Source organism: Muntiacus reevesi, chromosome 5, assembly GCF_963930625.1.
Source record: "Muntiacus reevesi chromosome 5, mMunRee1.1, whole genome shotgun sequence".
Classification (NCBI taxonomy): Eukaryota; Metazoa; Chordata; class Mammalia; order Artiodactyla; family Cervidae; genus Muntiacus; species Muntiacus reevesi.
In genome coordinates this window covers 44,912,501-44,939,312 of record NC_089253.1, presented here as the reverse complement: position 1 = coordinate 44,939,312, position 26,812 = coordinate 44,912,501, and the positions used below count along the sequence as shown (strand labels likewise).

The window sequence follows — 26,812 nt, the reverse complement described above, 5'->3', positions numbered from 1 at the left end:
TGCACTGAGGCAGCCAGGCCAAGGCTTGGTCCCCGCCAGACCACCTGCCCTGCTCAGCCCTCCAACCACGAGCCGTGCCTGCCCCACCCATGGCTGCACCTTGAGGGGTCCTGCGTGAGCTTCCCCCACTCCTGGGATAACCACTCATGTATAAAGGCTCAGTTTTGAGGTGGGGTGAATGGTGCCCTCCAAAAGAGACACCCACATCCCAACTCCCCATATTTGCGAGGGGGCCTTTATTTGGAAATGGGGTCTTTGCAGATGAATCAAGTTAGATAAGGTTACAGTGGATTAGTGGGCCTTATGCAGAATGATGGGTGTCTTTACAAGAAGAGGAGAGATGCACAGAGAGGAGGAGGCAGTGTGAGGAGGAGGCAGAGGCTGGGGGTTTGTTCCTGGCCACAAACCCAGGAACGCCTGGAGCCCCCGAAACTGTAAGAGCTGAGAGTGTTATTCCCCCAGAGACTGGGGGGCACGCAGTCCTGCTGACACCTTGACTTTAGACTTCTGGCCCCCAGAACTGGGAGAGAATCAATTAGTATTGCTTTAAGCCTCCCCCCTGCCCACAGTCTGTGGCCGTGGGTATCGGAAGCCTCTCCCGGGACACTCAATGTTCTGTGTCTCTAGGATCCAGCCCCCCCCCCCACAGTGCCCTCAGCCAGGCTGGTCTTCCCCCGGTCATCACAGGATGTCTGCTCAACAATAAACCTGACTCGGGAGAAAGACTTGCACCGCACACAGGGGCCCCATGGGTGTGGGGCTCGAAGCCCATTTTGCCCCAGAGCGGCTCAGCCTCACACACCCGCTGACCCTGAGGGAGCGAAGGGGATCACACACCTCTGCAACCCCTGTGACCTGCACACCCTGCCTGGTCACAACTGCAGACGACCGGGCCAGCAGACGTCTCGGGGTGGGGGGGACTTGCTCATCTGCCCCCATTCCTCTTGCATCACTGTCCTTCTGCATCCCCCCATCCCTACTCCTGGGCTTCCCTTGGGCTTCCCCTGTGGCTCAGCTGGTAAAGAATCCGCCTGTAATGTGGGAGACGCAGGTTCGATCCCTGGGTTGGGAAGATCCCCTGGAGAAGGGAAAGACTACACTCTCCAGTATTCTGGCCTGGAGAATTCCATGGACTGTATAGTCCATGGGGTCGCAAAGAGTCAGACACGACTGAGCAACTTTCATTTCATTCATCCCTGCCCCTGGTCCAGCCTGTCCAGCTGGCCCTCCATGTTGGGGCCCCGGGGGACACTGGTGACATCTGGGGACATTTTCGGTTGCATTTAGGAATGCTGCAAGATATCAAATGCCAGCAACTCCAAGGCTGAGAAATCCCACTTTAAGTCTCTTCATCTTTTGGGGGTCATTGTTTGAGTATCCAGTGGAGTCCAGGGATTTCTCTCTCCCTGGGCAAGCACGCATAAGCCCCAGTTTTGTTTCGCAGTGGACAAGGCTGTGTGGCTGGGCTCTCTCCGAGGCTATCTTGTTCCCCAGACCCTCTCACTTCTTGTAATCAGAGCACATTCAGGAATGAGTCATCCCGGGCGTCTCTCCGCTAATCGCGCTGGCATGGACCTGTGCACACCCCGCACGCTGCCTGTGCCGAGCGGCCCCTGAATAGACTCTGGTCTCGAGCAGGGGAAGGCAACAGGCTGCCTGGGGCCTGACTCACCTCAGGGGACAGCTCGGGGCTACAGGGGCCTTGGAAAAGTCGCTTATGATCTGAAGACGCCACAGGAAGATGGTTCATGCTCAACTCCAGCTGCTTTGAAATCTTGAATTGTCTGGTTTACGCCACAGTAACATTTTCATCTAAAAAGGGCCCAATCAGGGACTTCCCCAGTGGTCCAGTGGCTAACACTCTGCCTTCCAAGGCAGGGAGTGTGGGTTCAATCCATGGTTGGGGAACTAAGATCCCACATGCTGCGAGGTGTGGCCCAAAGTTTTTCTTTTTTTAAAAAGGCCCAATCAACTGCTGAAAACCTTTTGAGGTTATAGAACCAAATCATCACTGAAATTTGGGGTCACTGTGACCTTGTGATTTGTATTAGTAATAAGAAATACATTTTTGGTCTTTGTCCCCCGGCCCTGGCACAGAACTCCTAAAACTCTGGGAATTTCCTAAGTGGGGAGAGCAGTCAAGGTGTCTCTTGTTAGGTGGATGAGGTGACTTTTTGGAGAGTGATTCCTTTCCAAAGGGTGGGGGCTGGTTGCCAGGGGAACTAACCACATGGTTAGAGGATTGGAAGTTCCAGTCCCTCCCTGCCACCATGTCTGGGAAAGCGAGAAGGGCTTCCGGTTGAAGCAATCACCAACAGCCAGTGATTTAATCAATTTGCTTGCGTGATGAATCCTCCATAAAACCCCCCAAAACGGGGTCTGGACAGCTTCTAGGTTGGTGAACACGTGCAGATGTGGGGAAAGTGGGGCTTAGACAGCGTGAAATTCTGTGCCTCCCCCTATACACCGTGTCCTGTGCATCCCCTTCCATCTGCTGTTCCTGAGTTTATTACCTTTTACAATAAAGCTGTGATCTATTACCTTTTACAATTAAGCTGTGATCTAGTAGGCAACGTGTTTCTCTGAGTTCCATGGTCCACTCTACAAATTAATAGGACCCAAAGTCGTTAGAGCCTCTGAACAGTAGCCAGTGGGTCAGAGCACAGGTGACCATCTGGGATTGCAAATGATGCTGGAGTCGGGGAGGGTGTTGCAGGGCTGGGCCTTTAACCTGTGGCGTCTGGCAGTACCCCCAGATAGGCAGTGTCCACACTTGAGTTACGTTGCAGGGCCCCCAGCTGGTGTCAGAGAAGGGCTGGGTGGTCCTGGGGGAAACAACGCATGCGTGTTGGAATTGGGAGAAGAATCCTTACCACTTATTGGTACAACTCGATCTTTTCTGGTGGCCATAACCACTGTCTTTATGTTTGCTGTTTATTTCAAAGTCAAGAAGTTTTTAAAAAGATACGTGTGGTGAAGGATTTAATTGGACTTGGAAAGGCTCTTCTTTCTCCTTTGTAAGGATGGCCATTCCATTATCATATGAGCGATAATGATATATGACTGAATATTCACATCACCAGTGAGAATTTCCTGAGTGCCAGATTCTAAGTTAAGCACTTTAGGATAAACCAGTGATGTAATGGCTTGTTTCCCAGGTGGCTCAGAAGAAAAGAACCTGCCTGCCAATGCAGGAGATGCAGGAGACCTGGGTTCAATCCCTGGGTTGGGAAGATCCCCTGGAGGAGGAAATGGCAACCCATTTCAGTATTCTTGCCTGAAAAAGTCCATGGATAGGGGAGCTAGGGGGCTATAGTACACTTGCTCCTTTTTCAGCTAGGGCTGCAAAGAGTTGGACATGAATGAGCAACTGAACATGCACGCAGTCCTGTAAAAACTGTTGTTGTCTCTGTTTGACAAATGGTGAAGCTTGTTGTTCAGTCATCAAATTTTGTCTGACTCTTTGCGACTCCATGGACTGCAGCATGCCAGGCTTCCCTGTCCATCACTGTCTCCCAGAGTTTGCTCAAACTCATGTCCATTGAGTTGGTGGTGCCATCCAACCATCTCATCCTCTATCGTCCCCTTCTCCTTCTGCCCTCAGTCTTTCCCAGCATCAGGGTCTTTTCCAAAGAGTTGGATCTTTGCATCAGGTGGCCAAAGCACCAGAGCTTCAGCTTCAGCATCAGTCCTTCCAATGAGTATTCAGGGTTGACCGCCTTTAGGAATGACTGGTTTGATCTCCTTACTGTCCAAGGGACTCTCAAGAGTCTTCTCCAGCACCACAATCTGAAAGCATCAATTCTTTGGTGCTCAGCCTTCTTTGTGTTTCATCTCTCACGTCCGTACACGATTACTGGAAAAACCATAGCTTTGACTGTACAGACCTTTGTTGGCAAAGTGATGTCTCTGCTTTTTAAAACGTTGTCTAGGTTTGTCATAGCTTTCCTTCCAAGGAGCAAGTGTCTTTTAATTTCATGGCTGCAGTCACCATCCACAGTGATTTTGGAAATAAAATCTGTCACTGTTTCCACTTTTTCCCCATCTACCATTTATTTGCCATGAAATGATGGGACCAGATGCTATGATCTTAGTTTTCTGATTGCTGAGTTTTAAGCTAGCTTTTTCACTATCCTCTTTCACCCTCATCAAGAGACTCTTTACTTCCTGTTCACTTTTTGCCATTAGAGAGGTATCATCTGCCTATATGAGGTTATTGGTATTTCTCCCAGAAATCTTGATTCCAGCTTGGGATTCATCTAGCCTGGCATTTTGCAAGACATACCCTGCATATAAGTTAAATAAGCAGGGTGACAATATACAGCCTTGACGAACTCCTTTTTTCATTTTGAACCAGTCTGTTGTTTTATATCCAGTTCTGACTGTTGCTTCTTGACCTGCATGCAGATTTCTCAGGAGACAGGTAAGGTGTTCCTATCTCTTTAAGAATTTTCCACAGTTTGTTGTGATCCACACAGTCAAAGGCTTTAGCGTACTCAATGAAGCAGAAGTAGACATTTTTCTAGGATTTCCTTGCTTTCTCTATGATCCAAGAGATGTTGGCAATTTGATTTCTGGTTCCTCTGCCTTTTCTAAATCCAGCTTGTACATCTGGAAGTTCTCAGTTCACATACTACTGAAGCCCAGCTTGAAGGATTTTGAACATTACCTTGCTAGTGTGTGAAATGAGTGCAACTGTACAGTAGTCTGAAGCTTTATGTCTTGCGAAGGACAGGCAGAAGGTCTGGTATCTGGCCAGGAGGGTGTGAATTACTGGGGTAGGGGGTCCTTTCAAACTTGAGATTTTAAAGTTGTAGTCAGGAAAGAGTGGCAGAGACAGAGAATGAATCCCCGGTGAACAGACAAGGCACCCATCACACTGCACCCAGGATCACAGTTGCAGGGACAGGCTCCACCACCAGGCTCCCTCCAACCTCTCCTGCTTCTGACAGAGGCCACTGGTTCCTCCAGTTATAAAGGAGACGCTGAAATCAAGCCTCTATAGTAGCTGCATTGTTCCAACAAAAGGCCACGGGGCTGCTGGGTGGGACTGGGAAAAGCCAGCGTGAATGACTGTCCTCATGAGCGGCCCCAGCTCAGGTCTAAGCCAAAGCGAGACAGAAAACACTGAAGGACCAGCATATGCTTGTCTGTGGCTGCTGTGCTCAGAGCGCTTCAGAGACAGGCTCTCAGCCACCCGGTTAGGATCCAACTTTGCATCCTGACCATCAGAATGTTTTAGGTCCCTCACATCCTCACAACTCCAGTAGGAACCAACCCCACAGCTGAACTCACCGAGACCTGCCAGGTGACCAAAGCCTCACCAGTGGGGTGGTCCCTGCTGGCCTTGACCTCCGGGTCAAGGTGGAACAAGGGCCGTTAAGCATGTTTGGTTGCTTTCAGGCAAAATAGCATCAAAGTATGAAAGGTTGATCATACCTGCTCTCCGGTCACTCGCTTTCTAGCCTGTGTACCGCGAAAACCTTCTCGTCACCAGACCCAAAGCGTTCACCATTTAAGGACTGGGTGGTTCTCATCGAATAAAACAGGAAACTAACACCACCTTCTATTTTGAACGTTCTCGATGGACTCACGGCTCCCGAGGTCTACCTGCTGGCTACGTTCTCTGCTCTGAGCATGCTGTCAAGACTTCAGCTGATTCTTGGTTAACCTGTATAGTAACAGCTCCTCGGGCTGGGGGCCTGAACCCCCAGTGCTCACGGAAGGAAGGCCTCCACCCCCTCGTGCACAGAGAGGTTAAGCGGCTGGTGCGGGAGCCCCAGCAAGTCTGCTGAGAAGCTTGGGGCGGGGGGCGGACTGATGGTCCCCAGGGTCACCAAGGTCACCTCTGCACACTGGCGTGCTTCTCCGCCACCGGGGCAGCCTGCAGACCAGGTGAGCGGACCTTCTGCTTTGCCCAGGAAATGTGCCCTGACAAAGGCTCTCCGGCTTTGCCAAGGAGGGGAGCTCCGGAAACCAGCGCGACGGTCACCGAGTTCGGCGCACCAGGGCCCCCGGGGGATCAGCCTGGCCAACCTCCTCACTCGACAAGCTGAGAAACCAAGGCCCTGAGAAGACGAAGTCGAGTGCCAGGGAGGCTCCCGGGAGAGCTTCGTCCTCTGCCCAGCTTCCCAGGGGAGGAACTGACCGGAGCAGGAAATGACCCCCCTGGTCAGGGCGGAGGAGCCCAGCCCCTCCTCCGGGGCAGCAGTGGTGGGGGCCGTCCGGCGGCTGCCTTCCCGCCCGCCCCCCGCCCGTCCAAGATCAGGGCCACTTACATCCTCGTCCCGCTCCAGCTCCAGGCCGGCCTCCACCAGGTTGCCCTCGTACTCCTCCCGGCGGAAGCGCTTGTCATCCTCGTGGTAGTCAAGCGGCGGCTCGGGCTCGCCAGCGCCCATGGGGCCCGCCTTGCCGGGCAGGGGCTGGTCCTGCCGGGCGCTGCGGGCGGCCAGGCCCGCGTCGCCGTGCTGGGCCCTCCTGGCCAGCGTCCTGCCGCCCGAGGCCCTCTTGTGATGGTACACCAGGACATAGTCCACCTTGCGCTTGCCATCGCGGAAGTACAGGCCGTACTTGCACTCGGAGTCCGGGTCCACGGACAAGGAGTTCAGCAGCTGTGGGGAGGAGAGAGCCGCTTGCCGTCAGGGGCTCGGGAATGGACCTGCAGAGGGGAGCGCATCGCCACGCCACCGGCCACCCAACCGCCCGCCACCCCACGCCGCCCACCCTCTCCACTGCTGCCCTCTGATGGCAGGGGCTCAGACCTCCTGAGCACACTGCAGAAGGCCCTGCCTTCCAGGGACTGGCATTCGGGAGGAGCCGTCCCTGCTCACATCACGTGCAGATGCCAACCTTGGATGCTCTCACGCAAAGGCGTCCTGGCTCTGCGGGGGAGGGGGGCGGGCCCCCTGGGGAGGACCAGTGGCTCAAACAGGGTGTGGAATCTGCAGGGCCAGCCCCTAGGGGGTGCTCCTCTCAGACAGGGTCCTGGGCGGAGCAGAGCAGACCACATCTGCTGGTCGTGACTCATGGCCAGTGAGCCTGGTGACGGCATGTCAAGGTGACCGCCAGCCTGTTAACAGCCTTCACCTGGCCTGGCTCTGCCACCAATGAGCCGTGCGGTCAGGGGCCAGGCACCTGCTGTGTTAGTCTGGGTTCTCCCAGACCGACTCCCAGACCCTGAGTCGAGTATTTGGGCTCAGCTGGTGGTCTCAAGGGCCAGAGCGAGGGCAGAGGTGGTAGAGGTGGGATCAGGGGTCAGGGGAGCTGCACACGCAGTCCTGCCTCAGTTTCCTCCTCCGCCTGTCCAGGGGGCCAAGAGATGGAGCCTGGGGGGCAGGGCTCAAAGTCCAGGCACCCCCACGGGCGCCACAGTGCATGGCTTCTGTGGAAATCACAACCGGCTCTCAAACTCCCGCGGGAGTCAGACGGCTGTCGAGGGTATTATGGTCCCCAGCAAGCTGGTCTCGGAAATAGGAGAAAATAAATAAAATCACGCTGGGAAGAGGCCTCACTCTGCACCATTCAGAGTCCTCAGGGCTGGGCTGGGGCTGAGAGGCTGGGTCCATGGCCCATGCTGGGAGGGCCGGGGGACTGGGGAGCAGAAGGAGGCCCGTCTCCCCTCCCCCAGCCAAGGACAGAGACTACGGACCACCCCAGCATCTTTGGTGGGTCATGGGGGATGGGCGGGAAAAAGCTGTTCACCTCAGTTTGTCGGGGAAACTGAGGCCTGGTGAGGGGCGCCTGAGGCGACAGTGCAGGTGGGCTGAGTCCAGCCTGGAGTCCGCACCCAGGGACCCCCACCCAAAGGTACCAGGGACCCGGGGTGACACTCCTTCCCAGCACGGCTACATCCGCTCATGCAGTCCCTGCTCGAGGCACACTAGAATCAGGGCTACTGGATCTGGAGGAAGTTGGGGCTCTGGCGAGTGAAGCGGTCAGCCCCTGCTGCCCTTGCTGACCATTCGTGGCCTGCTCCACTGGACACTGTTGGCATCACTGCAGCCGCCCAGCTGAGCCACGGTTCCAACCCCCCTGCTCCCAGAACCACAGGGAAGGTCAGGGTGGAGAGGGGTTTGGGGCAACCAGAGCCCTCAGGTACATGTAGGCTTGGTCCCTCTCTAGCTAGGAGCCCTGGGGGATACTCTCCCTGCTCTGTAAAATGGGTGGATAATGGAAGCTGCCCCCAGCAGCAGCGAGGAGGACTCACTGAGTTAAAGAGCACCCGGTCTGGGTGGACCCTCCCGCTAACTCTTGGGACAGGAGCCCGGAGGCCATCCTGTCTCCCAGCCTTCCATTCTGGTGCCAATAGCAGGCGCTCATTCCCCTGGATATCCCAAGAGGGACACGGAGAGCTGGTAGAGAAGGGATTCCTCTCTTTGCAACAGGGGTGGGCAGAAAAGCCAGAAGGCCACCCAGGGACAGTTGCAGACACTGGCAGTGCTGAGGAATGACGCTGCTGCCGGCGGGCATGGGAGGCGGTCAGAGCCAGGTGGACACGCGGGCCCCAGGCAGGCAGGGCTGAAGGGCACAGGGCCTGCTGCCAGCGTCCTGGGCACACCAGACCCCCCGCGTCTCTACAAGGGGCTCCTCCTTATTTTCCAAATGGGCAACTCAGATCTTCTGAGCTGACCCAGGGGCCGCGTGCAGCGCCCGAGGGTGGGAGTGCTCCTCCTGGTCTCCTGCCTGAACCATCCTCCTGTTTCCTCCCCCACCTCCCCCCATGGGAGTCAGGACGCCTCGTCCCCTTCTCCCTGTCTTTTTAAATGCTCGGCACTAACTGTGTGGTTCTGGAATGAACATATGCGTGTGTGAATGAATGACACAGGCATGGGTTTTGCACATGGCTACTGGTAGGGGCCACCAGATCAAGCATACAGAAGCTGAGACCCAGCCAGACCAGAGTTTAGACACTACACCCCCTACCCAGCTCTAAGACTCAGTTTTTCCATCTGCAAAATGGGGACAAAAACATCTCCTCGACTGAGGTCGGGGAAAAGTGAAAGTGTTAGTCGTTTAGTCATGTCTGACTCTTTGGGACCCCTGGACTGTAGCCGGCCAGGCCCCTTTGTCTATGAAATTCTCCAGGCAAGAATACTGGAGTGGGTGGCCATTCCCTTCTTCAGGGGATCTTCCTGACCCAGGGATCGAACCCGGGTCTCCTGCACTGCAGGCAGATTCTTTACCCTCTGAGTCACCAGGGAAGCCCAAGGAAGGTAGAAAGATGGCTCCTTGAGCTGAGGGAAGAAGAGGTCAGGGGCCTAAGTTCCCCTTCACAGTAGGTGTGCCCTGAGCCAAACACCATGAACAGGGAGAGGGCAGTCTACCTGTCTCTGCAAAATTCTTCTACCTGCCTCTCCAAACTCTTAGAAAAGGACAGAGGAGGAGAGTGGAGCCCTGAATCCACACCTTGGTTGCTGCACTGGGGCCCAATTCTTTCTTCATACTTATTTTTTTATGGCAGTATAGCTGATTGACAAGGCTATGTTAATTTCTGCTGTGCAGTAAAGTGATTCAGTTATACATATATACATAGTCTTGTTGCGAAATGTTCTTTTCCATTGTGGTTTCTCATAGGATATGGAACATACCTCCCCGTGCTCTACAGTAGGACCTTGCTGTTAAAAACCTACATCTGCTAACCTGTCTCTCACTCCCCCTTGACAACCACACGTCTCTTCTCTGTATCCAGAACCCAGTGCATTCTTTAATATGGCTTCTTACCTGGAGTTGGAGCTCCAGGAACTGAATTCACTCATTCGTGTGCAATAGACCAAGTCAGGGCATGTCTCAATGATCATTCTAAGAGAACCTGCTATATTCACTTTTTCCAAAAATGGGGAAAATGAAATCAGGGACCTGCAAAATTTCTTTCCATCTTGGGACTCTCTGAATTTCAACTCCAATCTGAACATCACTCTGAAACACTTTTACTCCAAAAAAATTTAAATGAAATCACCCGCATTGCATATTAACTTATGATTAATGGGCTAATTCCATGATCCATAAACAGATTGTCTCCAACAGCAGATAAAGAGAACGCGCTCTTATCTCGCGGGCAGGCAGATGCCAGCATCAAGTGTCTGTCTCCGGGGTGTCTGGGCTTGTTGGGACATAGATTCAAGGCCACTGACAGCCCTCAGTGTGAAGGAAGAAAGTAGAAACACTCAAAGATTAACACAAAGAAAACTTCATGAAATGAGCTGCACCCACCAATCTGGGCTCTAGCTTTTGCATTATCTCTTATACCTCTTACTACAGGAACAAGGAAATGACCTTTACCCTTGAACTTGGGAATGAGAATAAGGAGAGGCTCAGACAAGGAGACTGGGGCAGGTTTATTCTGATGGCCGATGTAAACGATGTCGACACCCCCAGTATGGGATGCAAGTCTGGGAACCGGATGGGGACTTTCTGAAAGGCAGTCCACGCCCTCTGGGCTTCATCTGCAGGGAGCCGCCTTCGCTGGGTGACTCAAGGTAGTGAGTGAGCAACAATCGCTGGCATGAGCGGTCTTAGGGATGCCCTGGGAGGCTCTCCCTGGCACAGGGCCTGCCCAGCGGCACGGACAGGCCCCCGGCTCCCGGAGTCGCTGCGTCCAGCCTCTCTGAAGCCCTCTCTCTCTGGGGGGACGCTGCTCAGCCTGCCTTCCAGTGGCCACGTGCCCCTGATTCACAGCCCTCCAAGCCCATCATACCTGGAACCTCCCCATAATAAGAGCTGTGTGCAAAGGAAGACTCACCAGCCTCCTCTGGGCTTATCTACTTGTTTCTGGACTGCGGAGACCTTGAAGGAAGGGCCGAGTGGCCTCTCTGCAGCCTTTGTGGTTTGGGGGGAGCAGAGAGCTTCTAGATGGGGGTGGGCCATGGGTCCCTGAAGTAAAGCTCAGAGCCCAGGAGCCATCTGTTAAGAGCTCCAGTTTTCATTTCACCACCTGTCTCTCTCAAGTTGAATCCGGTCAACCGCTGGTATGTCTGTTTCTCTTCATTATCTTGGCTGCCACCCCTATCTCATGCCTCCTAACCCCTGCACCCCTCTTTCCCACCTGTGAGTCCTTATATACGCCACTTCTTTGTACGGAAGGCCGCACCCCACCCAATTATGAATATAACTGGCCCCCTCTCCTCCAGAATGTTCGTCCCTGCAGCAGGCTGTCCATGGAAGCCCGCCTCTGTGTCTTGGCTCCTCCGAGCTCACCTCCCAGCCGGTGGGCGACACAAGACAGTCCTCTGCCCCGCTCTGGCCCCCACTTTTTCATCTGCAGGGACAACACCTACCCTCCACGGTTACTGAGAGGGTAAAATGGGTTAACACACAGTGACTGGCCTATCGCCCTGAACACGGCCCTTGTCGCTGTCCTGGGCAACCTCCACTACTGCTGCTTGAGCCCCAGCTGGGCGGGGTCCCCTGTCTTGTTCCCTCTGGGGGTGCCCAGGATCCCGCAGGGCCCAGCACATAGCAGACACACACAGTGTGGGCTGAAGCGATAACCCCTAAGCTTTCAAGGCCACCACCAACAGCGGTCCCTAACACTCCCAGCATTTTGGAGCAGGCCCAGTTGTAAAAGACACCCCAAAGCCCATGGGAGCCCAGTTGTGATCTGAGGCTGGGGGTCTCTGCCTTTCCTGGAACACACGCCACAGGCACCTCCCTGGATGCCCCCACTGACTCCAGCAGAGGCTAGAGAGGCAGGCAGGAATAACCCTGGACTTGGTCAGAGTAGAACAGGGCAGCTGGGGCCTCCACATTTCCTGGGGAGGGGCCCGGGTGGTGCTTGGGGGAACAGGGGAGATAGGGGAGTCTATTTTCTGGCCCCAGAGCCAGCAGAGTCAGCGGGGCTCCCTGGCTGAGGCATTGGTCTCAGCCCTTTCCTCTTCTTGCAAACTTTGTTTCAACTTTAAGCCAAAACCCTCAGGGGCGAATTCTGACCTGGGATCAGAGGAGACCCCACTAGGGGCTCCTAGTCACCTGGTCGGGTAGGTGCTGACCCACGCGGCCTGGCTACCATCCAGGCCAGGCGCAAACGCGAGGTTGGGGACCCGGGCCAGCGCGGAAAGACCGACCGGCCCTGGCGCCTGCTGCCAGGGGCCCTGCTCCCCAGGGGCGTGGGGAGCTCCAAGGCCGGGCACCCCGCACCGAGGCGCGCAGCTGTGACCCGAGGCTGACGGCGCGGTGGGGCCTGGAGGCTGCCACCCTCCCCGGGCGAGGCGGCTTCCCCACCCCCACCCGTTGCCCCAAATCGGCACCAACGGGAAGGGAGCGTCCCACCCCGGGCCCCAGCCGCGGGCTTGGGCTCGCGCTGGAGCTGGGAGCGGAGGGGCTGCGGGCGGGGACTCGGGGCCGGGGTGGGTGGGCGCGTGCCTGCGGCGGGGCCCACGTGCGCCACTGGGCGCCCCCCAAACGCCTAGAGCCCCGTGGACCCGGCGCCTCCGGTCCCACCCTCCCCGGGCGCGGCGCAGGTGCGCGGCCCTCCCTGGCGATCGCGGCTGGCAGCCGCCCGCACTCACCGTGCCCTCGGACGGCAGGTAGCCGATGTCCTCGATGGCGCAGATGTTGATGATGTGGACGCTGCGGTCCTCGGCCGGGAGCGTCGAGTACTTCTCGTTGACCCTCATCGCGGCCGCCTGTGCGCCGGGACCGCCGGGCGGCGCGCCCTCCCCATCCACGGCCCCGGCGGCCTCTGCAAGCGGACAGGCGGCGTTCGGGCGCGCTGGCTCGCAGGGGGCCGGGCCTCCCGCTCCGCCCGCCGCCCGCGTCGCCCGGCCCCGGCCCCGCGCGCCGCGGTGCAGGAGCGCCCACCCTGCGGGTACCGCGCCCGCTCGTGCCTGGACGCCCCGCCGGTTTCCTTCGCCTTCAAGAAAGATACCAGCGCTGTGCGCTCGCTTATGCTGGGGCGGCGGCCACGCGGGTCAGATTTTCCGTAGAAATTTAAACACAGGAAGAAAGTATTCCATTCCTGCGGGGCCCCTCCAAGTTTTATTTTTATCCGAGGAAAGTGCACCTCGAGTTGCTTTTGAGGGAGGCCACGGTGTCACAGCAGGGAGGGAACGTCCATCAGCCCCCACCTTCAAGAAAAGGCTCCGATCGGTAGTCCTGCTGCGGGGTCACCTTGCAGCCCAGAGAGACGCTTCTGAGGCTGGAGTCGCGAATGCTCTCCTTGCCTCTTCCCGCTCCACCCCTGGCTGACTCCCGGTGGCCACTCAGCTCTCACCTCCTCCAGGGAGCCTCCCCTGCTTGCTGTGTGCCCGCCCTGTCCAGCTCCTTCCCAGAGCCCCCACTCACTGAAAGTTTAGTACTCTTGTGCCCAGGCACGAGCAGAGCCTGGAATACAGTTCATCTCATTGAACCTACAGCCCAGTCCTCCTGTTGCAGAGGGGGCTGGGGGTTTCAGAGGCCAAGGAAGGGGGTGGGCCCCTGCAGAGCTGCCTCCTTGTGTTATCTCTGCTACCTCCCAGAGGGATGGGGAAGGTGGATTTGATCTCTCTCCTCCCTGGGCTAGCAGGGGCCCCGCCCATGGTAGGTGTTCCTGGGTGCATTTTTAACCCTCCATCCCTGCAGGAGGTGGATGAAGGTCTCCAGGGGCAGCCATGCTCCGGTTTAGCCTTTGGGGTCCACACTAGCAACCCTGCCCAGTGGGAATGATGTCTCCTTTTTTTCTGCCTCTCCATTTCCCGTTTGTTCCTCTAGGTATGTACCTACCGAATGCCACTTCCTCCAGAAAGCCACCCTGGACTGCCCCTCACTTAATCACTCAGGCCCAAGAACGTGTCTCTACCTTGATGACAGCACTTTCTTTACTCCACTTGGTTTAGCGGTGGCTTCCTACAGTTGCTACTGTGACACAGGCCATGGTGTCACAGAGCTGGACACCAGTGAGCAACGAGCACTTTCACTACTTTCATTTTTCATGCAACCAGTTGACGCTCAATAATTGCACGGTCACTGAGGAACATTTGGGGTCTACAGAAATGATGACAAGCTGCCTTCTAAAGTCCTGGTGGGAGCAGCCTGTTTTGGCTCCAGGAATGGATTCTGGGATCAGACAGGATGGAGTGGGGGAGATGGGGTGGGGTCTGTTCCTGCTCTGGCACTGTCCAGCCCTGTGACTTTGGGCAAGTCTTCTTAAGCCTCATGGAGCCTCTGTCTTTTCCCATGAACATCTAGTGTGTGTGAGCTCAGATGGGGTGGGGGAGACGGGGTGGGATCTGTTTCCGCTCTGGCACTGTCCAGCCCTGTGACTTTGGGCAAGTCTGCTTAAGCTTCATGGAGCCTCCGTCTTCTCCCATGAACGTTAGTGTGTGTGAGCTCAGTGCTGGGTTGGGGGCAGCGCTGGGCAGTGGCAGCCACGGTTACTACTCCTGTCATCTTCTCATTGCCATGACCTTCTCTCCTCCCCCATTCAGGCTCAAGTCTGTAAGTTTCTTGAACTTGGAGAAAAGCAAGAAGGTTACTCCATCCTTGGGCTCGCGTTGCCAACAGGAGCTGAGTGGCCCTAAAGGATTCTGTCTACACCTTGGACAGCTAGAGTTGGTTTGGAAAAGTGCTCTAGGCTGCCCAAGGTCCCGCCGCAAACAGTCTTTCACGGTCTCTGCCACACCTGGGAGATCTTACCCGTAAAAGTTCAAGTTTTCGGGGTTGGGAAGACACACACACACACACACACACACACACACACACACACACACACACAGGATTATGTAACTTCATTCATCCTTGTTGGTAAACCACCAAGATTGTGTAACCCTAAAGTATCATCTTTCTAAATTTATTTTCAAGTGGTGAAGAGTCTTGCTGAAATCTATGAGATATAGCTTGTGAAGAAAGAGTGAAAAGGTAATTCCTCAACTCTGGGTACATTGACATTTCCAAACGTTTGGGAGGTGATGCTTGACCGCTGACCCTGGACCGGCTCTGGGGCTTTGTGTCTGAGACCTGGGGGCTGCAGGGTAGGGGACCGTGTCGTAGGCTCGGCAGCTCCCCATGTCCTCCCAGGACAGTGCTCCCTGTGGCTTTGCCTCAAAAGCTGTGTTTCTCCTCTTGTTTCTGTGGTTCATGACTTAGCATGGTCAAGCTATTTGCTTGCCTGTAAAGCATCCCTTTCTTCACTGCACATCTGTAGATTTCCCTGTTCTGCTCCCATCCCTCATCTGTTTCCTCCTGTCCCCTCTCCTAGTCTTCCCAGGAGGATGGTTTAGAGGTGCATCATCAAGAGGAGGGGAAACGCCCAGAGCAGGTACACGGATGGGTCGGCTGGGACCAACTCTGACTCCGCGCTGCTTATGGCCTGGACCAGGGGTGGGGGTGGGGTCATGGTTCTTGGATCTGGGGATTCCAGGGACCAACAGGGAGTAAAAACAACATTCTCCTCAAATCAGGAAGGGGGAGATGGGATTCTTCTAGAGAGATACCTCCAAAGTAGAAGGATTTCTCACACATGCGTGCTAAGTCGCTCCAGTTGTGTCTGACTCTTTGTGACAACATGGACTGTAGCCCACCAGGCCCTTCTGTCCGTGGGATTCTCCAGGCAAGAATACTGGAGTGTGTTGCCACGCCCTCCTCCAGGGGATCGACCCAGGGATCCAACCCGCATCTCTTATATCTCCTGCACTGGCAGGCGGGTCTTTACCACCAGTGCCCCTCTGGGAAGCCCAGAAGGACTTTAAAGGGTGTCTTAAAAAAAAAAATTAAAAAAAAAAAAAAAAGGATGTCTTGTGTTCTGGTGATGCTTTCTCCTCCTGGGTTCACTGCCTTCCGCTGTCTCACAGGCCATCACATTGGGATTCCGTCTCTCCTCTGAGTCGCTAATTGCTTATACACGGATTTTCTAGACAAACTGTGGCATCAATTGTGTGTTTTCTTCTTTTTGACTCCGTGATTCTCACGGTTAAAAATCCACGGGGACTGGTTCCACCAGCAGGGTTAATTCTCGCTCGGCAATTACTGAAAACCGGCCTCGTTAACTTTTATTATGGGACCTCCCGGCTCGCTGTGTTCCGCCACTGTGCTGCCCTTTGCTGTCACTGTGGCGTCACCCACCACCGTCGGGCACTCTCGGCTTTGCTGACATTTTTAATAGTCCCCAGGAGCGCGGGCACAAAGTGACAAGAGACACAGGAGAGGAGACTGAGCTCACGGCTGGGTGAGTGTCTCCTCTGGAAGACGCTCTAGAGGGGCTCCTTTCCACTTTGTAACATGTTTCGTCTCCTGGGTGTCAGGTGTGATCAAGAACGTCTTTGCCGTCTGCCTGCCTAGCGCACATATCTGAGCCTCGCCGGGCGAGCAAATCAAGCTTTGCAGAGCAAGCAGAAGAGGGCATGGTGAGCCTGGGGCAGGGGTCATTCCCACCAGGACCTCTCTGATACAGCACTCTGCCGGGATGGGGTGGTGGGACGGGGTTTCTCCGCCTGGCTCTGAGCACGGCTGGAGCTGGACCGCAATTTGCCTGGGGCAGTCCTGTGCCTGTAGGATGCTAAGCAGCCTCCCGGACTCCCTCCCACCCCTCCCTCCCCAGTGTGACAACCGAACACATCTCCAGACTTGTCAGGTGTCCCCTGGGGGCAAAATCACTCCCTGTTGTGAACCCTGCTCCCAGGTGTCAAAGGAAGACCCAGGAGGTTGATCTTCCCACCTCTATTTCTCCAATGAGAATGGAAGCCTGGCGAGGTGCTTGGCTTTTTATTAGAGGTGCACGAAGTGGGAGTCTGGGGTTGTTTTTAATAAAATACACAGATGCCTCCCCGCGCCCCCAGAGCTGCTCTTATTTGGTGGAGGGGCTGGCACAATCCAGGACACTCCAGGCTGCTCTCCCCTCAGTTCTGGCCACGCCTGCTTGGGGAGCCTTCTTCCCAGGATGGATCTCTGCGCTCAGTGGTGCTAAATAAATGCTGTTGAGTCATGGGCTTCCCGGGTGGGGAGAGGAGCATGGAAGAAGTGAGAAGCTCATGACTCAGGGCTATTGTAAGCGCAGGGCCCCCCCATCCTCCGCTAGCTGGGCCCCTCGCCCCCCTCTTTGGAATATCCGGTGGGCAATCCCTGTAGAAAGAAATGAATGCCCTACAGGTATATGACCTAACCTGCTAAAACTGACTCGGATGTAATTATCCCCAGGGGAGACATGCCTGGGGTGTTTATAACTGAGATATGGTGGGCGGGAGACTGGACCCCTGTCATTTCCTTCCCTCGAATGATGTCAGAACCCTGAGTAGAAGCCGGCAAGCTGCAGTTGGATGGGGACACTGCGGGCATGGAGGCCGCCAGCTCAGGGCTCTGGACCGCGGCCAAAGCATGAAGTTCTGTCTGGGGGATTTCCCCCCACAACAGAATCCATGGATGTTCTTTCCATCAGCAGGTTTTCAGACGTTTTAAGTGTTTTATTAACCCAAGACTTGCCTTTTGAGAATTCCTAGGAACTCTAAAAACATGCCCAGGGTAAGTTAGAACCCAGCCCCTCACCTCCTCCTGGAAGCCCTTCTGGCTTGACTGGCATTACTCATCTCTGTACTGCTGCCTCCGTCCAGGCACTCAAGCCCATTTCTGCTCCACCCTCCTTATGTCTTCTGCTTTATTTCTGCACTCTTCACCACCCCTCCTGTCTTTGGCACAATATGGATTTCCCTGTTTGTTTATTTATTTAACAAGTAGTGGGGCAGTTCTTACTACAAGCCAGCGGCGTGCTAAGCTCTCTGCAAATATTAACTCGCATTCTTACAGTGATTACAACCAGCTGCAAGTGGATTCACACAGATGTATTCCCTACCCCCCACCCCGACCCCGCCTGGGGTCCTTTCTTTGGAGATTTGGGGAGAAGTCCAGATTGAGTTTCCAACAGCTCCCTTCACACCAGTGATCCTACAGTATCATGACCCGAATCCCCATGATGACGAAACTTGGGCATCAGAAATCCCACCCACCAGTGATAGGATGAGGATGCGACCGGGCCAGCCCTGGGCCACCCTGCCCAGTAGTGTGGAGACTCTGCTCACAGTATGCTGACTGCCCGCTTCTTAAAATGAAAGCCCCATCCAAAGGCCTAGCGCTTCTTCTTGGGGCTTGAAAGAATGAAATAGCTTCAGGCTGCCCTGCTCTGAGAAGCAGCCATTTCCTTTCATCAATGCTCCCCAAGAGAACGTCCCAGGCCCAGGTTGCCCTCACCTGGGCTCACCACACCAGGCGGAGTCTTCAGGATCGTGGAGCCCCTGAGAGACGAGAACCAGGTGCTCCGGGCAGAAGGTGGCACGAACCCCCAGGCTGCAGAGCTGGGATGTTGCTCAGCCAGTGCCCTTGGAGTGTGTGAACCCGGAGAGTTGCTCTCACCCACACAGCCCAGCCGCCTGCCTCTCCCCCGTGCACGCATGCACTGTGTCGAAGTGCATCACACCTTTATCATTGCCTCCTGCGTTTAGTGGCCACCCACAACCCTCTGTTTCCCTAAAGACCCTCACGTCATGGCCTGGGTTGGCGACCTGAGTCTCCTTCTAGAGCAGATCCTCTTGGACTACCCTGTGTGACCTCACATGGCTTCCCCAAAGATCAAGCAAAACCAGAAATCCTTGGACGGAAGACCAGGCTTAGCTGTCGTTATGGGAAGATGCTGGAGCTTTCCTGTGAGATTCCAGAGTCAGAATAAAAGATCTGGGTTCTTGTGGGGCCACGGCCTTTCCCAGGAAAGCTCGCCGTTTCTGTGGCTGTGCCTTCACTCGTGAGTGGTTCAGGGCAGAGCTTCCGTTTTGTGTCACGACCTCTGCTAGGTCCAGAGTCTGCATTCTGCAGCCGAGCTGCAGGGCCGCAAGCTTCTCTTAGGTAGAAGCTTACCGCGTCCTGTGTTCTGGGGCTTGCCCGGCTGAACACCCAGCCCAAAGCAAAGACCCGATGTTTTTGGGAGGTGTGAAAGAGTGGATGAACAAGGGTACCAGGTCTTCCTGCCCCAGCGCTGGTGGTCAGACCTTCGAACCTCCTCTGGGTTTGGCGCCCTGGAACTCATCCTCCTGGTGTGACTTTCTAGTGCACTAAAGGAGTAGATTTTTGAGCCTTACAAAACAGCACTGTCCAGTAGGAACGTGATGTGAGCCACTGGCAATCTGCAATGCTGAAATAGCCATGCAATATTTCAGTTGTCAAGTCATGTCTGACCCTTTGCGACCCCATGAACTGCAGCATGCCAGGCTTCCCTGGCCTTCACTGTCTCCCAGATTTTGCTCAAATTCATGTCCACTGAGTTGGTGATGCTCTCTAAGCATCTCATTCTCTGCTGTATTACAAGAATAAAAATCATCAGGGGAAACTGATAAAATACTATATGTAGTTTGTTCCATAAAATGTTAACTTTTCAACATGTGATCAGTATAAAAACTGTTGAAGAGCTAGTTGACATTCTTTTTGCCCCATAAGAATTCAAAATCTAACAAGTGTTTTATGCGTACACAGCATATCTCAGTTCAGACAAGCCCTGTTTCAAGGGTCAGATCCGCGTGTGGTCACCGGCGAGGTTCTGAACAGCCCAGATACGAAACATTTCCTTATTATGCAGGGCAACTGTGTTGGATGGCTGTTATTTCTGCTTTATGTTTTCTGTGTTTTCTAAGATTTCTGCAATGAACACAAATTAGTTTTATCACCCATACAAGGAAGACTAGTATTAAAATCTCTGACATACCATACAGCCGGCAGGGTGATATCAAAGCCTTTTAATTGTTTGAGGAAAAATGGCCACTTTAGAAAACCACCTTTGCTCAGGGCCAATTGGAGACACATTCCTAAAATATTTTGACAGTTTAGTCTTTAATTACAAACCTCTCTGATTATACAGCTGGCCACACAGGGTTTTTAGTGGAGGAGGAAAGAGAGCGCTCTACTTGGAGACCTGAAAGGCATCACCTGACCCACCACCTCCGCGGTCCTCAAGCTGAGCACCAGTTCAGCGTGTGAACTGCCTGTGCCCCTACTGAGCATGGGGGCAGATGCTGTCTGAGATGCTGGCCCAGAGCATGGGGTGGGGTGTCTTCTGCCTGCCCAGGGGACTCCTCCACCCTTGGGCTCCTGACCCCTGGCTCTTCTGACAGCATTGCCTGGGCCGAAGCAGGAAGGGGTCATTCATTCACTCACTCACTCATTCACTCATTCATCATTCACGCACTCATTTATTCATTCAAATCACTCACTCATTCACTCACTCGCTCATTCACAGATGCACTCATTCATCCATTCATCCACTCACTCTCATTCATCCATTCACTCACCCGCTTGCCCATCCCTGCACTCGTTCTCTGGTTGCCTACCCCATCCATCCACTTCTGTTTGTGCAGATTTCACCCACCCCCCCTCCGCCACCCCCACTGCATAATTCCCTTCATTGTCTCGGTTCTTGTCTGCCCCACCCCCTCCCTTGGCTAGAATGTCAGCTCCAGGCTATTTTGTCGTGATTCATTCGGTGACTTCAGATTTCCGTGCCTGAAAATGACACCAGAAAGTAAGCCACAAGGATTGAGGGCAAAGGAACAGAACTGAGCCAGTCGTTCAGTGAGTGTGGGCCCCGAAGCATTTTCTGTTAAGATGTAAAATATTTAGAGGAAGGGAGACAGAGAGAGAGAGGAGCGTCTGTGTAACCCACGAGGAATTCACTTGGCCCCTTCAACCTCTGCGCACTCACGCTCGCACGCACGTACACACACACACACACACACACACACACACACACATGGTCACACAGAGACCAACTCATCCTAAAGCATTAAAAATGGGCCCACAGTGTGTAACCTCCCCCTGAGGCAGGAGGTAGATGGGCCATCCACCCCGGAGAGCAGCTGACTTTCACTCCCCGTGGAAAACATGAGACCACGTATTTCTTATTCTCGAAGTCAAGGAGACCTTCCCAACTAGAAAGTTCCTTGGAGGTCAAAAAAAGAGGGACATCACCCAAAGTAAGTGATGTCAACTACCCATAGGCCGCCTCACCAGAATCCACCTTGACTGAGAGATACGCATGCATGGGAGGTTCCTGAGGTCAACCAAACATGGACCCAGAACCAGGCAAAGCAAGGTGACCGGTCAAAGGAACTGAGGAGAAGTCGCTCAGTTGTGTCTGACTCTTTATGACCCCATGGACTGTAGCCCACCCGGCTCCTCCGTCCATGAGGTTTTCCACGCAAGAATACTGGAGTGGTTTGCCATTTCCTTATCCAGGGGATCTTCCTGACCCAGGGATCGAACCTGTGTCTCCCGCGTTGCAGGCAGACGCTTTACCATCTGAGCCACCAGGGAAGGCCCAAAGGAAACCCAGAAGAAATGTCCCATACAAGTGATTTAAACCACCACAAGGGCACGACTCTCCCTCTGAGGTCCCCCATGTGTCTACACACATACTGTACTCTTTTTCTTTCTGATAAATACTTAACTTGTTTCTCTACTTTTCATCTTAATGGGAATTCTTTTCTGCAAAGCCAAAGGGCCAGGGCCTTGTCACCGACTACTGGTCTAGTGGCTAGGATCTGGGGCTCTCTACACTGTGGCCTGACCTCAATCTCTGGCTGGAAACCGAAGCCTCACTTCAAGCCGCTGCAGGCCGAGGCCATGGAGGTCACTTCCTCACACTTACATGGTCCATCCAGAAGCTCATCCCCACTGCAACCCAGATCCTCCAGGATCTGCAGTCCTGCAGATCTTAGAGGGCCCAGGCCTGCCCCCTCTATGGTGCCCACACTCCTGCTTACAACACCATCACTTCCCAAAGCGGTACCTGAGAGCCAGTTTCTCTGCTTGGAGTGTGAGAATGATTACATCTGAAATCAGGCTTTCTAGAAAACCAAATGTCTTCTTTTTTGCCTCTTGCTCCGTTGAAGCTCCAATACTTTGGCCACCTGATGTGAAGAGCTGACTGCTTGGAAAAGACTTGAGGGCAGGGAAAGATTGAGGGCAGGAAGAGAAGGGGGCGACAGAGGATGAGATGGTTGGATGGCATCATGGGCTCAGTGGACATGAGTTTGAGCAAGCTCCGGAAGATGGTGAAGGGCGGGGAACCTGGCATGCTGCAGACCATGGGGTTGCAAAGAGTCAGACACGACTGAACAACAGCAACACCAGCGATGACAACCACCTCTTCCACCCACCCTGAAATGGCAAGAGAACCCTTTGGAAGAGGAATTTTTAATTAATTGACGTTTTATTCCACAATTCTTTTCTCAGGGCAAGCTCCTGGAGATGTTTATAACCATCCCCTTCTCCCTCCTGCTTTCCTCCCTATTTGGCAGAGAGGCTGACCTCTGACCTCAGCCCCGGATCCCTCCTCTTGCTGGAGAACTCACTCCCGGTTCCTTGCAGCCACTTTTGGAAGAGAAAGCCCACCTGGTCCTTCGTCCGGGAGGACATCGGTGCTCCCAATTCCTTCTGTTAGGCAGTTAGTAAAAAGGAGTCCAAGAGGGCGGTTAGAGGAAGCAGTGATTAGAGGAACCTCGCAGAGGACAAAGAGTGGGCAAGCCCACGAAAATAGACACGCAGGCCAGAGGGAGACCCTCCAGGGAAGGCAAGCCCAACACGCCCCTTTGCCTGATTGGCCGTGAACACATGCCTTATTTACATTCCCTCCCCTGATTGGTCTTGGGTACAATCCTATTTTGCATGGGACAGAACCAATCAGGGCTCCGGACGCTTAGGGGAGGGAACAAAGGACTTAAGGAGGGAGACCTGGCCAGAGCGGGACCACGCCTCTGGGGTCTGCTCCCGTGTCTTGAGTGTGTACTGTTTGCTGCTTGCTTAGCAAATCTTGTCTGCCTGAACTGTCCTGGCCTGTCATTTCAATTCTTTGCTAAGATGAGAGAAGAACCGAGGGGAAAACACCAGCCTGATAATTTCAAAAGGAAAACAAGAGGGGAAAAAAGACTCCAGATGGTGTCCTGAGATGGGTCCAGGCCCTCGTGAGCAGATGAGCATCAATCGCTTTGTGAGGAAAAGTATGTTGAGGGGGGCACTCTGCCATCCAGGGGGAGACCAAACTACTCAGCGCCCCCTCCCCCAGCCTGAGAATGGACAAGGGCCTGTGGCTTTGGGCTGGGATCCCGGCACACAGCCTCCTGGTCTCGGAGCTGGATGGGCCTCTGAGGCTGCTTGACATCTGTGGTCAGCTTGTAAGGGAGGAATCAGGTGGCAGGCCCCACTTCCTACTCCTGTCATAGCCTTGTGGACTTCAGGGACCATAAGAGGAGACTGCTCTTCCTCAAATGAGGGCTGGATCCCCTCTCCATGGCCAGACACTTGCTAATGGCTTCACAGGAGTGACCTTTCCCCCTGGGGCCGTGCTTAGGTATCCCCTTTCCAGAAGGCCTTCCCCATCTCCCAATCCTGCCCTTTTGCTCCGAAGCACTTGTCACCTGACTGTTTTGACTTTCTCTTTATGCCAAAGAATCAGGGCCCCTATCTGTCACTCTCTGAGGTGTTCTCAGAACCCGGCAAAGCACACACAGCAGGTTGTAAAAATATCTGTAGAAAGTGTGAAGGTGTCCACGGACCTCAGCACCATGCAGAGCAAGCAGTGTTGCGACTAACAGGTAATTCTAATCTGATTCAAACAACCCCTGAGTCACCTGCCTTGGCTGCAGGAGGCCTGGAATCTTCACAAATGGGTTCTCCCCCAGGAGCCAGGAGGATGGAGGGGCCGTGGGAGAGAGTCCTGCGGCCTCTGGTCCAGAAGCTGCAGGAGCCAGGGAGCAGCCCTCATCAGATCTCTGACCTGCAGGAGGGAGGGAGCAGGGCTGGGCTCTCCAGGCATCTGTGCTTCCAGGTGGCCCTAGTGGTGAAGAAGGTGCCTGCCAGTGAGTTGTGGGTTTGATCCCTGGAGCCAGAAGACCCCCTGGAGAAGGGAACGGCAACCCGCCCTAGTTAGCATTCTTGCCAGGAGAATCCAATGGACAGGGGAGCCTGGTGGGCCACAGTCCATGGGGTCACAAAGAGCAGAACGTGGTTGACTGAGCACCGACAAGGTCCCACTGCGTGCGGCTAGGGAGCTGTGAGCCCCAGACACCAGCAGGAAGACAGGTCTGCCCACACAGAGCTCTACGGTCACCCAGGGAAGTAACAAACCCGGGGAGAAGCCCGAGGAAGAAAGAAAGATCACGGTAGGTTCTGGAAAGTTCTCCAGAGCCAGTGGTTCTCAGCTGAGCCCTAAAGGGTGACTGGGAACCAGGAGGATGAAGGGGAGGGGACGGCTGCTCCAGGGAGCGGGAAGGTCTGCAGGTGAGGGCGCCAGGGGTCTGGGAGAGGAGGTGGTGAAGCCTGGAGGGGAGGGAGGGCAGTGGGGAGGGCTGAGGGTGCCGGTTCACCAATCGTATCGGTGTCCCTCCACCCCTGGCCGTATTGCTGCACCCTGGTCCCTCTGAAGTTACAAGGGGACACACGCGGAGCATGGGGTGGGCACCTTCCCATGAGTGGCCCAGTGGCCTCATCACAAAGGGGACGTCCACAGCCACTCGGGAGAGGGAGACCTTGGCAAGACTTTGACAACCAGACTCTGTTTCCATGCCAGTAAAAGGATTTCTAATGATTGCCTTGCTGCTTCTTTCTTAAGAGCAAGGGGGAGGGGGTGGATGGGTGAGGGACCAAGCCAGCCGAGTTGGTGGGCGGCGTGGGGTGGGCACCTCCTCCCTTCTGACCGTGGTACGGCTGTGCCTCGGGTGTCCCTTCATCCACCACCCACCGTGGCGGGGACGTCAAGATGATGGGCTGGCTTCATTCCTGTGCCTGGAGATATTTAACATTCTACAGGAGAGCACACATGTCCGCTTCCAGGCTTGGGAGACCCACAGAATCAGCCCATCGTGGGAACGATGTCCAAGATTTAGCCGGTCATCCAACAAAGCTGCTGCATCTCATCCTTGCCCAGACAAGCAGCCACACTTCTCTCTACTCCCTGTCCTTGATTAGGCCATGAATCACTCTCAACTGCATATTTTCAAAATCCTTTGTTCTGGAACACGGACAAATGCAAAAGCCGAGTGAGGACTCGGGGTCCGTGGCTCGGTGTGTCTGAGTGCCCAGGCTCTAGAGCGGCCATCCTAGAGCGCATCCTCCTCCATCCTTGACTCCTCTTCTCCTGTAACCACTGAATGTCTGCATTGCAGTCCTAAGCTCTTCATTGAAACAGCAAACCACATGGGAACAGGAAACTACTGATCTATTTCATGCTGTTGATGCCGTTCAGTCTCTCAGTCGGGTCCGACTCTCTGCGACCCCATGGGCTGCAGCACGCCAGATTCCCCTGTCCTCCACCGTCTCCCGGAGCTTGCTCAAACCCATGTCCACTGAGTTGGTGATGCCATCCAACCATCTCACCCTCTGTCGTCCCCTTCTCCTCCTGCCCTCAATCTTCCCCAGCATCAGGCTCTTTTCCAATGAGTCAGCTCTTCCCATCAGGTAGCCAAAGTATTGGAGCTTCAGCTCCCAAATCAGTCCTTCTAATGAATATTCAGGGTTGATTTCCTTTAGGATGGACTGGTTGGATCTCCTTGCAGTCCAAGGGATTCTCAAGCGTCTTCTCCAACACCACAGTCCAAAGCATCAACTCTTTGGCACTCAGCCTTCTTTACTGTCTGGCTCTCACAGCTCTACACGACTACTGGGAAAAGGCATAGCCTTGACAATCACTAAAGTGTAAGTGGCTTTTTCTTCGTACATACTTTTACTAGGTGAACGGAGCAACCAGCATCAGGCCCACAGACATCTGGGGGTGGGGGAAGTGGAGGAAGGGAAAAACCTTCCCATGGCAAAGGAAAAGGGAAGACAAGTCAGGGAGAAGAGGGGAAAGGGAAAACCTTTATTTTCCGTTGGTTGGACCTGGACCGAGTCCTGCTCTGCCCACTGCCTCGACTCTGGAGGCCAGCATAGAGAGGGAGGGGCCCGCATCGGTCTGACCTCTAGGGGCAATTTTAAAGCTCACCTCAATCCAGGTCATTCCGCTGAAAAAATCTCTCCAGAGCAGAAATAGGGCCAAAAACAGAGAGAAAGCGCTAGAGCCCAGCAAAGGGCTCACGATGGGGACGAGGAACCTGTTTCTCGATAAGCATCTGGCCTTGAAGAAGTGTTCCTCCTCATCTGTGGGGCTGAGGCCAGAGAAGCAGCCCTGGGGGCGGGAGGGGGGTGGGAGAGGGGCGAAGGAACCACGGAGGGGTCTTCCCAATGGACGGACTAGAGATGGTGCCCGAAGCACGGCCATGCTTCTGCTCCATTGATACTGGCTGCAAGACCCTACCCTGGCCCCGATCTACCCCCCAGGCTGGGGCTCCAACCCCCACGCCCCCAGCATGATCTCAGGAGCAGGAAGGGCTCTGCCTGGCATTTCAGAAGCCTCCTTCCTTCAACATGATAAATCTGCCATGTACCCATCGTGGAAACAGCCTCCCTCTGTGTGCTCGGAAACTGCCCCCCACCTGCACGCACCAACCCACTTCCAAAGTGTGGAGACTTCCAGTAAAGAAGAGGGAGGAATGAGGAAGGGAGTGGAGGGGAAAAAAAGAAACTGGAGAGCAAGGCAAATAAAGAGAACACAAGATTCCCTGGAGGCGTGAAGACCTGCGTCCCAGAGAAGAGGGGTGGGAAAGCCCTGAGGTCAGAATCAGGACCCTCTCCTCCTGTGTCATATCAAATACAGTTACTGGGGTGGCTTGAATCTGATTTATCAAAGAGCCACCAAAAGGAGGAGAAAAAGAGATGTGCTATGAGCTGGTCATATTTGTCCAGAACCAAGGGGTTTCCAAAGCCCAGGGTGGGTGGGTACAGAATGCCCGATTTTCATCATCACATGTAGCGAGACACCACGAAAATGCTGGGTGAGACA

The 26,812-nt window shown here is 54.6% G+C and overlaps 1 protein-coding gene across 1 annotated transcript in view; it reads right to left on the bottom strand.

Annotated features, from left to right (window-relative positions):
* Positions 1-26,812, bottom strand: part of ANO1 (anoctamin 1) — a 169,761-nt gene that overhangs the window by 82,535 nt on the left and 60,414 nt on the right. The window contains exons 2-3 of the mRNA XM_065937963.1: positions 12,504-12,676; positions 6,279-6,611 (exon numbers count right to left, since the gene is read on the bottom strand). Of these exons, the coding sequence (XP_065794035.1) occupies positions 6,279-6,611; positions 12,504-12,676 (506 nt within the window). The remainder of the gene's footprint in view (positions 1-6,278; positions 6,612-12,503; positions 12,677-26,812) is intronic.